Source organism: Armigeres subalbatus, chromosome 2 (genome assembly GCF_024139115.2).
Source record: "Armigeres subalbatus isolate Guangzhou_Male chromosome 2, GZ_Asu_2, whole genome shotgun sequence".
Classification (NCBI taxonomy): Eukaryota; Metazoa; Arthropoda; class Insecta; order Diptera; family Culicidae; genus Armigeres; species Armigeres subalbatus.
In genome coordinates, this window is record NC_085140.1 from 453,669,683 (window position 1) to 453,684,726 (window position 15,044).

At 37.2% G+C, this 15,044-nt stretch overlaps 1 protein-coding gene and 1 long non-coding RNA gene across 2 annotated transcripts; both read left to right on the plus strand.

Moving 5' to 3' along the window:
• Positions 1 to 4,265: 4,265 nt before the first annotated feature.
• LOC134218234 (uncharacterized) lies at positions 4,266 to 4,890 on the plus strand. Its single transcript, XR_009981285.1, has 3 exons — positions 4,266 to 4,536; positions 4,602 to 4,751; positions 4,827 to 4,890. It is a non-coding gene; the product is annotated as an uncharacterized LOC134218234 (long non-coding RNA).
• A 3,316-nt stretch (positions 4,891 to 8,206) lies between these two features.
• LOC134213785 (malectin-A) lies at positions 8,207 to 12,884 on the plus strand. Its single transcript, XM_062693111.1, has 2 exons — positions 8,207 to 8,867; positions 10,143 to 12,884. Exon 2 carries the CDS (start codon positions 10,199 to 10,201, stop codon positions 11,048 to 11,050), a length of 852 nt encoding a protein of 283 aa, XP_062549095.1. The 5' UTR covers positions 8,207 to 8,867; positions 10,143 to 10,198; the 3' UTR covers positions 11,051 to 12,884.
• Positions 12,885 to 15,044: the final 2,160 nt, after the last annotated feature.

Genomic DNA, 15,044 nt, shown 5'->3' on the forward strand with positions numbered 1-15,044 from the left:
TCACATAACGTACATATTCACATATGAGTTTTCACAACATTGTAAATCCATAATGCTTGTTAAATGAGTGCTAAAAACAGAACGAATGGGTTAGGTAGAAATAGTAGTTTGTGCAACTAGCTGCAAAAAGATGATATTTTCAGCACGAGTTGTACGAGGCTTGCCAAGTTGGATAAATACTACAAGTGCTGAAAAATCGAGTTTTGCAACGAGTTACACACGCTATTTTTTGCAATGACGAAAAATGGGCTTTAATATGATAAATCTACACCAAAATTGTACAATCAAATTTACTCCACATGATCATTCATGCCAATAAATTATGTTACGGCAGAGAACAATAAGATTCCATCTTATCGTGCCAAATTGCATAGCTTGAAAAGCTATGAAGCGATGGATGCAATTGCCTTTGGAAAATTGTGATGTTATGTCCAACAAACCATTTCATTTATTACGAGACGCTTAGAGTACACTATTTAAACACTCACCCAAACTAATTCAGCTAAATGTAGTCATGTAACTACTGTCCCAATGTAGGTTTTTCATTATAGCACCCAAATGAGTGCTATAATGAATATTATGTAACCCATTTGAGTTGCATAATGGTCATTAAAGCACCCATTCTGTTGGTATAGAAAAGTAGGCCGTTTTATCACTCAAATGACAACTGTAAACCAGGTATTATAATCAGGAATTGCAAAAAAATTATTAAAAATGTCAAGTAATAGCTGAAAAACATGTTGTGCAAAATTCTCAAAACATTGTGGAGGAAAAAATCATACAGCATGACAAATATTCGCAACATTCTCGAAAACTCTTCTAGGCCATATGCAACCACAAAACAGTAGATTACTTGAAAAAAATTGGAATTATTCAATAAACAAAGTGTATTTATAATTATCGGAACGGTTCTTATTCCTTCATAAATTTCTTCTAGGATTCCTGACACTCGCAGACAGAGCATAGCTGTGTGTTTAACACAAGCCCTTTTATAATAAGTAATACGGAGTCCTTTCGGACACTTAGTATGGTAGTTTTCAACGAGAATAATGCACGAATCTTGTATATTCATCTTTTTCACTAAGCTTTAAGTCGTATTACGCCAGAATTCTATCTTATATTTTAAGTATTGGACCATTCGTTTATGATTGCTTAGAATTCCTTCAGAAATGCTAAGAACTTCTCCAGGAGGTTTCTTGAAGGAATCTCTTGCACACTTAATTTTTTTTACCGGGATCTCAGCAAAATGTTGAACTTTCACCGAGAATCGCACAGCCGTGCCCCAGCAAACATGTTTTTTACCGAGTGTTGGGACAACACTGGTCCGCGTCATGTCGCATCCATTGTGGAGCGAACTTAAACAAGCAGTAGATTGATACTCGAAGAAGTAGGAAAAGAGGAAAGGGAAATAGTGTCATCCGGGAGAACATAAACAAACAAAAATTGGATTCAATACAGGTTTGCAAGTTTGGAAAAGAAAAATAGTGCTTTAGTTACGAGGTGAAGATTAATATCTATACAATAGGTTGTTTTTGTTTCGATTATTGTGTTACCAAATCTGGTCGGGTGATAACAAAACATTCAACGTAAGTAAGATATAGAAGCGAAAAGAAACGAGAGTTAAAATTTGTTTCTTTCATTCGAATACTAGTGCTGTGGTACAGGGGTGACCAAACGTTATTCGGCGACTCACAGCATATAATTGAAGGCTGAGTAGAAATTTCTGCAGGAAATAGAATAGACAGTAGCTCATAATCGTAGGAAGGAAGGGTAGCCAAGGAAAAGAAGGCAAACTAAAATCGTAAGTCCATAATCGAAAGACATATAGAAAAAAGTTTGTATACAATAATATGAATAAATTTTATCATAATTGCAGCTTTGATCTGCCGTTAATAAAGGCCGATTTTCAAAGACAGTTTGTATCGATTTAATCTCAACAAAATCAAAGGATTTTAAATCGGATTACTTCAACATGGCGTCTTCTCCTAACAAGATAGAGCAATGTTTATTCTGCTCAATGACAGAATCGACGTCAGACGATGTGGATTGGGTCCAATGTGGGAAATGCAAGCAGTGGGCTCATTTCTCCTGCGCTGGCGTAGACCAGGAGGTGGTGAAAGCCGATTGGCGGTGTCAAGTGTGTGTTTCCGCTAGTGCTCATCAATTGAAGGTTCCGGACACGAGAAGTAAGACGCGAGGTGGCAAGAAGACCGGCCAAAAGGGCGATGGAGGGTCCGATCAGGGAGTTGGTTCAGATGCAGATCCGACTGAGAAGCAGTTAGAAGAGGAACAACTCGCCAAGGAGAAGGCCTTTACAAATCGGATGGAGGCGCGGAAAAAGCTACTCGTTAGACAGAAAGTGTGGATGGAAGCACAGATGAAGCAAGAACGGGAGATGCAGGAATTAGAACTCCAGGCTCAGCGCGAGATGGAGGAAAGGCAGCTAGAGCACGAGCAGAAGATGCTAGATGCTCAGCTTGCCGCGGAGCAGAAGTTTGTCGAGAAGCGGGAGACGATCCGGAACCAGTTCGAGAGAAGCATTAATAGGGTCAAAGCTTTGAAGGATCAAGAAAGTGTTGTCACCCGGTCGAGAGAAGACAATCGCAAGCGGAAAGTGAATAAGTGGCTTGAAGACCACACCAAAAGAGCAGTCGAGCAGCTGTCGACCGTCGACTATCGAGGAGCGTATCCGAAAGGAACAGATCCTTTGGAAATGAGTGCGGGTTTTAGCAAAGTTGGTGTAAAGCCAAAGCCTGCGAAAAATGTGCCGATACCTTTGGAGAGTGAAGACGAATCGGACGATGAAAGTGAAACAGACGAAGAACCGGAGGACCAGGTGAAACGCAACCGGAGCCGGCATAGCAGCAAAGCTTCTGATGGGTCGGGGCGAGTAGGCCGAATAACGCGAAATCAGCTAGCCGCTCGGAACGCACTGTCACAGCGCCTTCCAACATTTCGCGGTGAACCAGAAGTCTGGCCGTTGTTTATTAGCATCTTCGAGTACACTACAGTTGCAACAGACATTGTCGCTGACGTGTCCGAAGTTGCGGATTTTTCTTTACTTTCGATAAACGAGAGATCGCGTGCTGGAAGAGAAAAACCCAGAAAGGAATTTTTGCATGTACATGATTCAGCTCACGAGCAAAGTGAAGACTCATGTGGTGAAGACCCAAGTGGTGGAGAAGTCGTCCGGTCATGCTGGATTTGCAGAAGTTCAGATCATCTGATCCGAGCTTGCTCAAAATTCAAAGACATGAACATTGTAGAGCGGTTAAGAGCGGTCAGAAGGCAGCAGCTCTGCGAAGTCTGCCTGAATAAACATGGTGGTGGACGCTGCTATTCGATGATCCGGTGTATGGTGCAGAGATGTAATGGAAACCACCATCCTCTCTTGCATCGAGTAGAAGAATCGGTACAGTTACAAAGGGCCAAATCGAACTGTTCAGTCATATTTCGAATGATGCCTGTGACGCTTCATTGTGGTAAACGACAGCTAGATACGATCGCCTTCTTGGATGAAGGGTCATCCGCTACTCTAGTGGACGAGACGGTGGCTGAACGACTGAAAACCGAAGGAACTCCTGAGCCGTTAATTGTCACGTGGACAGGAAACATAAAACGACTTGAGAACCAGTCCAGAAGCGTAAAATTAAAGATTTCGGCAAAGGGATCCAAAGAAAAATTTGATTTGGCGAATACACGAACAGTGTCTGAGCTGCAGTTGCCAAAACAAAATGTTCGATACGAAGATACGGTAAAGCGATACACGCATCTCGCTGGTGTGCCGGTTGAGAATTGTTCATCAGAGCTACCAATGATTCTTCTAGGATTGGACAATCTTCATCTATTTGCGCCGTTGGAATCACGTATTGGGAAACAAAATGAACCAATTGCTGTTCGTTCGAAGATAGGTTGGACAATTTACGGTCCCGAGAAACGTGTGTCTAGTGCACAGGCTTACGTAAACCTACATTCTATCAACTCGTCGAGAAAACTGAAGCTTGCTGAATTATCAGAACAAAAGGTTCGTGAGAATTGTGAAATTGTTGAACTAATCGATATTCGTACTAGAGCTGAATTACGGCGGAACATAAACCCATTGCTAGATAAGAATATTGTTCAAAATATGAAAGCAATTAATGGTGGCCAGACGTGGAAAAATGGGAGTATCAGAACGCAAGTAGCGGAACTTCCTCAGTTGGGCACAATGGAAAGTAACCCTGAGCCGGGACCGGGCAGAGTTACGGGTCGGGGAATGTTGGGACAACACTGGTCCGCGTCATGTCGCATCCATTGTGGAGCGAACTTAAACAAGCAGTAGATTGATACTCGAAGAAGTAGGAAAAGAGGAAAGGGAAATAGTGTCATCCGGGAGAACATAAACAAACAAAAATTGGATTCAATACAGGTTTGCAAGTTTGGAAAAGAAAAATAGTGCTTTAGTTACGAGGTGAAGATTAATATCTATACAATAGGTTGTTTTTGTTTCGATTATTGTGTTACCAAATCTGGTCGGGTGATAACAAAACATTCAACGTAAGTAAGATATAGAAGCGAAAAGAAACGAGAGTTAAAATTTGTTTCTTTCATTCGAATACTAGTGCTGTGGTACAGGGGTGACCAAACGTTATTCGGCGACTCACAGCATATAATTGAAGGCTGAGTAGAAATTTCTGCAGGAAATAGAATAGACAGTAGCTCATAATCGTAGGAAGGAAGGGTAGCCAAGGAAAAGAAGGCAAACTAAAATCGTAAGTCCATAATCGAAAGACATATAGAAAATAGTTTGTATACAATAATATGAATAAATTTTATCATAATTGCAGCTTTGATCTGCCGTTAATAAAGGCCGATTTTCAAAGACAGTTTGTATCGATTTAATCTCAACACCGAGATTTCTGTCAAAATTGCTGATAATCAGCAGATAATTTGCCGAAAATCAGCTAACAAACGCTATTTTTGCCGGAATATCAGTTATTTATTTTGCTGGCGCACGGCTGTGCGGATTTTTGCCGAGCTGCAGAAAAAAACTGAGTGTGTGATGAATTTCAGAAGGTATTCCCGGTAGAATTGAGCCAGTCCAGCAAGAATTTGTAAAAAAAAATCGAGAGAAAAAAACAAAAAAAAAATCTTTTGAAAATTATCCTACTAATTCCTTAGAAAATTCGTCTAGAAAAATCAGAAATTCCTCCAGGAATTCCTTAAAAATTATTCAAATGTAGCACTTTAATTGCCGGACTCTGTAAAGGTTTTTGATTTGAGGATATTTCAACTAGAGTATGAGTTGGCAAGGGGTACCTCAAGCAATGCCAAAGCCTGAAGGGGTACCACACTACAACAAAGTTGAGAACCGCTGCATTAGATGATCTAAAAATTGAGAAAATGTATTGCAATTCTTTTATTAAATTTACATCCTGGCGCGCCAGTTACGCACCGGCTCCCGTGCGCCGAGTTGTGCGCCATGCAAAAAATAAATTAAGCAATGTCAAATAGATGTGATTTTTTGCGCGGTTTTTCACATTCGCTTTTAAGGTATGCAACATATTATTGTCACTTGATGAATAGTTATTCTTTGGTGGAATTAATGGGATCTTTTAATTTTTTTTTTGCATGTATTGCTACTGCGTTGGAATAACTATATTGTAGTAATAAATCCCAGTAGATTTTGGCTCACTGAATCAGAATTTCAGATTTGCTCTAACACGTCGAGATTTTGAGATATAACTAAATAAATGTCGTAAAATCAATGATTTTGAGCATTTTGGAACAGCCATCGTTAACCCTATAAAAAGAATTACTAGTCAATCAAGGTCCAAAATGGATCAAAAACTTCTAATCTTTCGAAATTTGGTGCATTTTGAGCAAGTCAAACATAATAAGCGTGATTTATCTACAATTTTAGTAAGTGAAAGTTATTTAAAAATATGTTTTATGCAAGCCACCTTCGAAGACTTGTATGCAAGCCTGGCTATTTTCTATGCACGGTTTTGAGAGGCAAGTAACAGGAATTCAATATAATAGTTTGTCCAAGCAAAAAATAATATGTTATCATTGAAGTAAGTTCTATTGAATGTAAATATGATATTGTATTTCCTCTGACGCAATAATCAATAATTTCTCAAGTTTTATAGTGTATTTACTGTCAATTGAAGCTCCTTTATTATGTTCATTCGAATAAAGCAAGTACGAGAACTGTACGCAGTTCTATATATTTTGATTATTCCTGATATTTATGATCATCCCAATATTTCTATGATAGAAATTTGGGCGGAAAACTATCAATTATCAAAATCAATCAACGAATCGATAAGTTGCATTCAGAGCCGTAGCGTGGACTCCCGGCGCCCTTGGCGAAATCTTTTTGGGTGCCCCTCTCGTATTAAGGAAAAATGTGCAATATTTCACAATCCAATAACATTTTGAATCTCACCTTAAAGTTATGTAAATTTTTATTAACGAGATTTTCTTCACTATGTTGGCTCATCTTGTAGAACAGTAAGATTAAAAAGTTTAGTGGATTGAAGGTGCTTCATATAACAAGCAATATATTAGGCGGTATGTCCCTGGAAAGTTTTTAAATTTTGTGACCTTTTACACTAATTTGCAAAATATGGTAAGAACTTGGTAGAGTCGTGGACAATTCTGGATCCTCGTATGAAATCTGTTGGAACATCCAGGCTGAAAGATCATTAAAATTGCTCAAAGTTATTTACTTACAGCTCATAGTGTCCTAACGGCTGTTTCTTGCTCTTAAGAGCTGAGCAGAATGGGTACGTTTGCGTGCGTTTTGACAGTTTTCCCATGGCAAAACTGTCAAAACGCACGCAAACGTATCCATTGTGTTTGGCCCATTAGTGGAAGGAACTGACGTACTTGCAAATACATAGCAGATAAAAGAGATTTGAAAATCATGACAAATCATATACTAATGTCCAATGGTTGGAACAAGAAAATCCGCCAATTCTGCACTCTGATATTTCTCTAATTTAACAAAACAGCATGAATGAGAAAATTTACGATGAAGTTACACAATGTGTAAATTTCAACTTACTTTCAGAGTGCTGGTATATATTTTATTTGTCAAAGTGGCTTGAATGCTCTGGTACGCGATCTAGTAGAGGATTTGAATTTGTTCAAATTGCAATCCGATCTGTTTCCTTGTTGATTAAAAGTAAGGAACTATCTGGATCATCATGTTCGCACTATATTCTAGCACAATTGCAACATGATAACAGATTACGTGTGGTTATTGGTTGGTTATTGGTTGATCGATCGAAAAAAAAAACAACTAGAAATCGAGCAGAATAACATTTCAAGAGGAGGAGAAATGTTGAGCATGAAATGAAAAAAATGGTATTTTATTAAAAGTAGAGTAAAACATATATTTACAATCTTACTAGTATCTCTATACTTCATTCAACATTTTCATATCCCAGTTCCTCTGGCCGCATGTTGTTGAATTTTTGGTGGCTTCGAACTGGGGGTGAGGCGTTTGCATGCAAGTTTTTGAAACGGACTTGCATGGAATTTAAAAAAATTAAATTCACTGAACTTAAATTCAAGGAAAACCGAATAGAAAACAATTGCAACGTGCAAATCTGATGGATTTTCAATAGATCAGATGTGCTTATACCGTTTCGGGTATTGATTTACCTAAAATTATGTTTATATACTATATGAAAGTCTTTCGAAAAATGCCAATTTCTTCACATTAGCGGTATTAGTTTAGCTATATCTCAAAATTTGGACGTGTTAGAGCATATCTGAGGACATAGTCGGACTCAGCGAGCCAAAATCTACTGAAGACACATCAATTGGTTCTGAGAACCCGCAAAAGGTTAAATTTTGTTCCTCTGTGATAATCGGGTGTAACATGTGAGGCAATATTTTGCATTTCCGTAATCAAGGTACCATAATATGGCAAATACCTTAGCGGTGCACAATCGAGTGAAACAGAGGTGAAATAGCAAAATCTAATAAAATCTTGAGAAGCATAATAATTTACATAAATATTTCTATCAACTTACTCGTGTGTTTGTCAACGGTTATTTTGAATCAATCTGAATGAATTTGTGCCTTTTGATGTTTGTCAAATTTAGCATTCATTCCGCAGCATATACTTGTATGCGGCCATTCACTCGGTGCATGTATGTACATTGCAAAGAGATAGTGGCTATGCTCTTCTACGGAAGGTCTGGATCAATGTATTGCTGGCTTGTTTTAGTCGTCACAATTTAATACAAAATTTGCAAACAACATCAAAGGACGCGAAAGAAACACCACTTGATAGCATATGTTACACACACTGCAGTGCGCTTGAGACATACCTGTCTTTCTTATGTTCATCGGACTGAGAGCATAAGTAGCTACACAGCATGTGCTTGGTCCCTGCGTTTGAGAGGGTAGTGTGCTGTGCTGGTTGATGGTGTAGGTTGATTGGTTGATACAGCTGAGAAACCTTTCGCCAAAGTTTAGTTTTTGCCTGTTTAGATAAATACATCACATATCCGAAAAGTTCTGGCGTAGGCATCTTGGTCCGTATTCCTTCGAAAGAACCAGTGTACTAATAGCATTCAACTGGCCGGATACCATATGTTTATGCTGAATTTGTAGCCAGTTCCATTCATCACTGCAGACAGGGTCTGCTTTTCGGTGCTTAGTTCATATCAAATACCACAGCTCGCGATGAAAGATAATAAATCAATAAGCATGCCACGTAATGTTCCCGAATGAAGGATATTGTGATTTGACGTAAATTTACCAATCCACAAAAATCGGGAAGAAAATAATCAGAACTCCAGGAAACGAACGCCTACATACTGTTATAGAGGATAAGGATTCTAAGTGAAAATTTGCTGCAAGTGCAGGTAGGTTTCTACCCTCATGAGTGCTTCAATACGTCGTGTGTTATGACGTGGGGTGAAGCGAAGCTCACGCGAGACAAGATTGATGGATTTTTATATCGGGGGTGACTAAATTGCTTAGTTGGAACCGAAACACTTTTGCTATTGATTTTATTTCAATATCTGTACCTTAAACGCTCGAAATGAGTGTCACACTGTCTCCATGTTAAGTACCGACGATGGCAACAGTTTAGAACACGCGTGGGAATATTCATCGCATTAAAAAGTTTATTTGCTTTTAATGACGGATGAAAACCGGTTCCATAACCGGCATTATACATACCTACTAAGATGTTATCCATGTTCAATTGTCATGCAGGTGAAATGCACATACCGGCTCACATTCCACTTGTAACACCCTGTATGCATAATGTACATAGCTTATTATGCATAATTTAATGCAGATGTTCTATTTGCCATAAGCTTTAATTATTTTATCCTGATATCAACAATGGGAAATGTAATCACTATTACATATGTATGTTATGCAGCTTGAATTAATTTTCAAATTTGATTCACTTATCAGAATTCTATAACAATGATAACATGATAACACCAACTACTGCACAATGTGGTAAAAATTATATCTGACTTTTTCATTTCATTGGAAACTAAAGTCTCGCTAATAAAGACAAAAAAAATCATTGGAAAATATAATCAAATGTATTTCTGGAAAAACGAAATTAATTCACCATGTGGTTGAATAATAATTTAATAAATTTATTTTTGTAAAACCGTAGATTTCAAACATTGGGCAATGTGAGAAGAATATGTATCATGCCAAATTCAGGCAGAGCTAGCATAGCGTGTACGACAGGGCATTCTACTATCTTACTTTCAGTTTATCTTACAATGCTTTCATCGATGCAAAAGTTTTTAATCCACTTTGATGTTACACAAAATGATGACTGAGAAAGATTTCATCAACCTCGACTTGTCGAGTCGAGTCGAGTCAAGTACAAGACACTGAAGACGACCTTACAGTTGCGGTCGAAAATACGTATCTACAAAGATAACAAAACTTAGTGGAATTAAATGGAAAGTACTAAACTCGTCTTAGACGGTTGAATACATTCCACTTAAAAGAGCTTAACATTTTTTTTTTCTGAGAGATTTCATTCAATTTTAAATTTTCGTTCAAATTTTCAAAAAAACAAAGAGACTTCCATTTTTGATTAAATAATCTTAACTATTACCTATATCGTTCACCCCCCAAATTACAATATATATATTTTTCAGGCCAAATCTACACACAATCAGCAGCAGATAAATTTAAAAGCATAATAAAGGATAAGATGTCCTTGCCGTGTCGCTTGGTATCCCTATTGCTAGGAATAGTTTTAATTATTCAATCGATCACGCTAACCGTTCAACAAAACGTAATCTACGCTATCAATGCCGGTGGCGATTCACATGTGGACTCCCATGGCATTAAGTACGCCCGAGATCCACTGATGGGGAAAACGGGGACGGAATCCGATTACGGCAAGCAGTTGCTCATGATAAATCGCGCCAAGCCCAACGATGAACTGTTGTATCAAACGGAACGCTACCATCATGATACCTTTGGTTACGACCTGCCTCTTGCCGGGGATGGAGAGTATGTACTGATTCTGAAATTCTGTGAAGTATACTTCAATGCTCCAAACATGAAGGTGTTTGACGTGCTGCTCAACAATCGTCACATGGTCGTAACGGATTTGGATATATTCTCACTGGTCGGCAAAGGTACAGCCCACGATGAGTACGTTTATTTCACCGTTTCCCGAGGAAGACTATACTTCAAAGAAGAAGATTCAGAAATTCGGGGTGGCAAAGTGAAACTGGAGTTCCTCAAGGGCTACAAGGACAACCCGAAGATCAACGCCATTGTCCTTATCAAGGGGTACGATGAAGCGAGCTTACCTCGCTTGACGCCGTTAGTTAGCGAGCAGCCACCGCAAGAAATACTTGGGGATACCATCCTGAACGAAGCGGCCCCGACAGGTGATGGGGACGTGCAGACAGATGCTAAAGCAAAGCATCGGAAGACCAGTGGCCCAAAACAGCCAAATCCTTACTCATTGGACGAGTCGTCTATGATGTTGCCGGTATTCATAGCGATTGGTGCTTTTATTCCATTACTGTTCTGTTTGTGTCGACTGTGATTTTGTTGCAAGCAAGCTCATCTTTGTTTCATAAGTAGACATTTAGGTACTCGCGGATCTCGGGTTAAGCAAGAAGTATGTTTGTTAAAATATTTTTAATTAGCGGGCACAAGTTTTAATGTCTCAGGTTTTAATAGCCAGACCAGGAGGCGTATGGATTACGGCTTTCTACATAAGGCTGGAATGAAAAAGGCCAAATGCTTGCAAGGTTGAAACAAGGAAAAAACAAGCCAGAAGAAGAGGGAAACAAATCGTGTGAGACTCAGGCAATTGTTGAACTGTCTGATTACAGTTTTCTTTAAAATATTGTTCACTTTTCTTGTATGGAATTAGATGCTCCGCGTTTGTTTTTACCAATTTGTGGTTATACGTACATACGTCGATTTGAAACTAATAATCTTCTTATGTAGCCCACAGATAGAATAAAATCTTTAAAACAAATATATTTTTTGATTGTGGCCGTAGCCGTAGATTTCAGCCTTTTGTAGAATACCCGATTAAGCTGTATTAGCTCTCAAAAGTAGGAGCAGTGGATCGTGAAACAATAAATTGTGCTTATTCTACGTCTCGGGTGACTCAAGAATTATCTATTTCGACTATTCTTACGTGAAACTGTTCAACTATGCGAGGTATCGACAATTCTCACTCAATTCGAAACGTCTCACCTCATGCTAAACGTAGAATAAGCACCAACATAATATTTAATAGAAATGTTTTAACGCGGTTTCGAGGCTATGAAGTTGCACGAAGGATAAAAGTCCACATCTTGAAATAGCACCGAACTACATGTGTGTTTATTCCAATGTTATATAATCAATTGTACATAACTGTAAACGAAATACTAATGGTATGTTTCGACATTATGTTAAAATAAAATTGAATCGGCTCAATATCAATGGCACTAGTTTACAAAATGTAAATTCGAGAACTACAGTTGTTAACCCATAAATTAATTACATAACAAATGGAAATTTCTAATCTTGATAATTTTTTACATGCAACCTCAAAAAAATGTAAATGGAACGTCACACCTCTAAAAGCGTGGTGTTGTTCATGGAAATTCCCTAAAGATACCAAAGTTAGTTTTTATGTTGAATTCAGAAATGTTGTCTTAAATATCTTACCCCAGCACACGCTGGCGTTCAAATTCATTGAGCTCTGACGAGAACGTGAATTGAATTTCTAATCACTTTCATCTAACTAAGATCTAGCTTTTTTATTCAAATTTAAACTGTTAAACGCAACAAAATTCAAGTTTTTTCACACTAAAAAATCAATAGTGATATTTCTGCTCTTTTTTGACAACTTCAATTCTGGTATCAACAGAAAAATCGGCTTTCGTACTGAAACAGTGGACGCTTTTATGAGCATACCCAGTTCAAAAATTATGTAAACTAATGTTATTGTTCCCGGTAGCTCAAATCACAATCGATTCTTACCAACTGGAGTAGCATTAAAGTAACATTACCACACAAAATGCATCAGCTGCTTGGCGAAATTAACGCACAACAATTCGTTATTCAAGGTGCAGCTCCGTGTCGTACTTATTTAATTTATCTCGCTAGGGTTGAAGTTTTCAAAGGCATTATAAAACGTGTATACACAGTGAAAAGACTAATACCAGGACACGTCTAATAATTTTAGGAAGTTTATCATTATTGCAGTCACGTTTTTTGTGTATTACATGTAGTCTTAGGCAATTCTAATTATTTTGTTTTATTTAACGGACTGAGACTTTCCTGCGTATAGATAAGATATATCAATAAATGGATGAAAAGCAAAACAATAAAGTTTAAATGATTATGGTCTATGGACGTATTCGGAATGCGTAGAAGATTAGTGTAAAATTATTTTGTGAACTACCATTTAAAAAAACTCAAATGGGCAACCCAATCAGGTTGTACGCAAAGGTAAGATATATAAATTAAAACCAATATTTTTAGAGGACTATATAGAAGCATTCCCAAGTAACATTTTAAGATTTATCATGCTCTATAAGAGGTTTTCATGACCAGTTGCTAATAAAACTAATAACTCCACCAAAACCTCTTCATAACATCATTAAGATAGCCTTCCGGCCTAATGGACCAATCTAGAAGAAGTTATTAAAACCGTATTAAGAGTAGTAATAAAACTGCAATAAAACATTGTATTGAATTTGTTGATACTCTATAAGAGGTTGTCGTGACCATCATAAGAGTAACAATAAAACTGTTTCAATTTCATATTATGGATTATATTTATTGTCATCCAACTTTGTTTTTATTTTCACTAGATGTCAATGTCCCCTATGTAGAGCTGGTGTGGAAAATAATGCTTCTGATTTTACTTGTAATGGTTGATGTTGATAATGAAGTATTATTTAAGTAGTTTATACACCAGAATGACATGCGCAACCAAATTTATCGTAAATATTGAGTTTGTATAAACTTAAAATCAACGCGCCTCCAAATTATCGAATAATCGCATGAAAAAAGAAAATTAAATAATTTTCCAAACTGCTCAAAATATTTCAATTTCAAATAGTTTGTAAAAAAGTAACCTAAAAAAGTAAGTGCTTCTATCAAAAAATCTCAGAAATATTTTAATTCCACTAAGGACTAGTCTATTTGGTCGTAATTGATGTATTTTTTTTCAATCACGGCTATGACGTTGATCATTATTTCAACATGGCGACATCATAAAAAGGAAAACAAAAAATCTGGCGATAAATAGCCCAATGGCTTTTATGATAACCTCAATAATTCTCCTTGGTTACTTCATGACCGTTTTAAACTTGTCATAAAACTTTGTCATGATTACACTTCCCTACAACAGATGGCGTTCGGTTCGATAACATGCAGCCTAGTGGCTGAGGCGGGAAGCACTTTTTCATCCTACGGGCAACGATGCCAATTCTGTGGAAATTAAAGTGCTCGTAAACCTACGAATATATGGAATATTACCCATTCGTATTTTTGGTGTAATTTGTAGGAATCAAATATGTGTGTATGTTACAAGGGCAAATTCTTTAATCAGGAGGACATGTGCATGAGGAAAAATGCAAAAATTATTTCCTCCTTCACTTCAGAAGAAACTGGAAGCACGAAATCATCGTGAATTAAAATGATTCTTTATCGCATCGGCTTTTCATGAAAAGCCGCAATCCAATTAAGTGCATATATTTAACAGCATATCATATTAACGTGGCTCATTTCCCAAATCATAATCAAAACTAACATAAGAGTGACAGTTCAATAATTTTTAAATAACCCTGCTCATAGAACATAATTACTATTGACAGAAATCGAATTGTTTTTGGTATTGGTATTATTGGATAACACCGGAGATTCTTGTGACCAGGAGATTTTTTACCTGTCGCTTTAAAGTTATTTATTTTAAAATTGAGAAATGAAAAGCATCTTAAGTTTATCAGAAACACATGTCACTAACATTATGTCGGTAAAAATATGCTAACCTCATTGTCATCATGCGTTTAATTGCATGATTCATGTATAAGTTATACAGCAACACTGCTTTCCAAATTCAACTTGGCGAATAGATTGAGTCACGTAGAGTAGTTTTAAAGTAGTAACCCAAACAGGTTTTATGATGCATTCGAAAGCAATAATAAAACTATTAATAAAACTTCAAAGCTAACAAAATGTAGAGTTTTAAAACATGGTTTATAAGAGTTTTATGGATATCTCAAGAGTGATATAAAACCTGTGTTCGTTAGCATTGTTTATGACCACCATAAAACAATTGGCTTTAATTATTCCCTCAATAAAACGTTATTAAAATTCATATAAAACCCAACGGCCACAGAATTGTTACTTGGGATTGACTCTTTTCTTGATTGAATGGTCCAAAAAAATTGGTAGTCTTTCATCGTGAAACAGCTGAGATATTAATGTTCAAGGTCTATCATATTGTCGTGGGGTTCTTCGATTTTCGCTATCGCATAACAGTCCCATTAGAATTTGTATCACTTTTGAATATATGGAACAATATG

What these genes read in the sequence shown, in the direction of transcription:
- LOC134213785 (XM_062693111.1), top strand. Translation starts at nt 10,199, where the DNA reads ATGTCCTTGCCGTGTCGCTTGGTATCCCTATTGCTAGGAATAGTTTTA.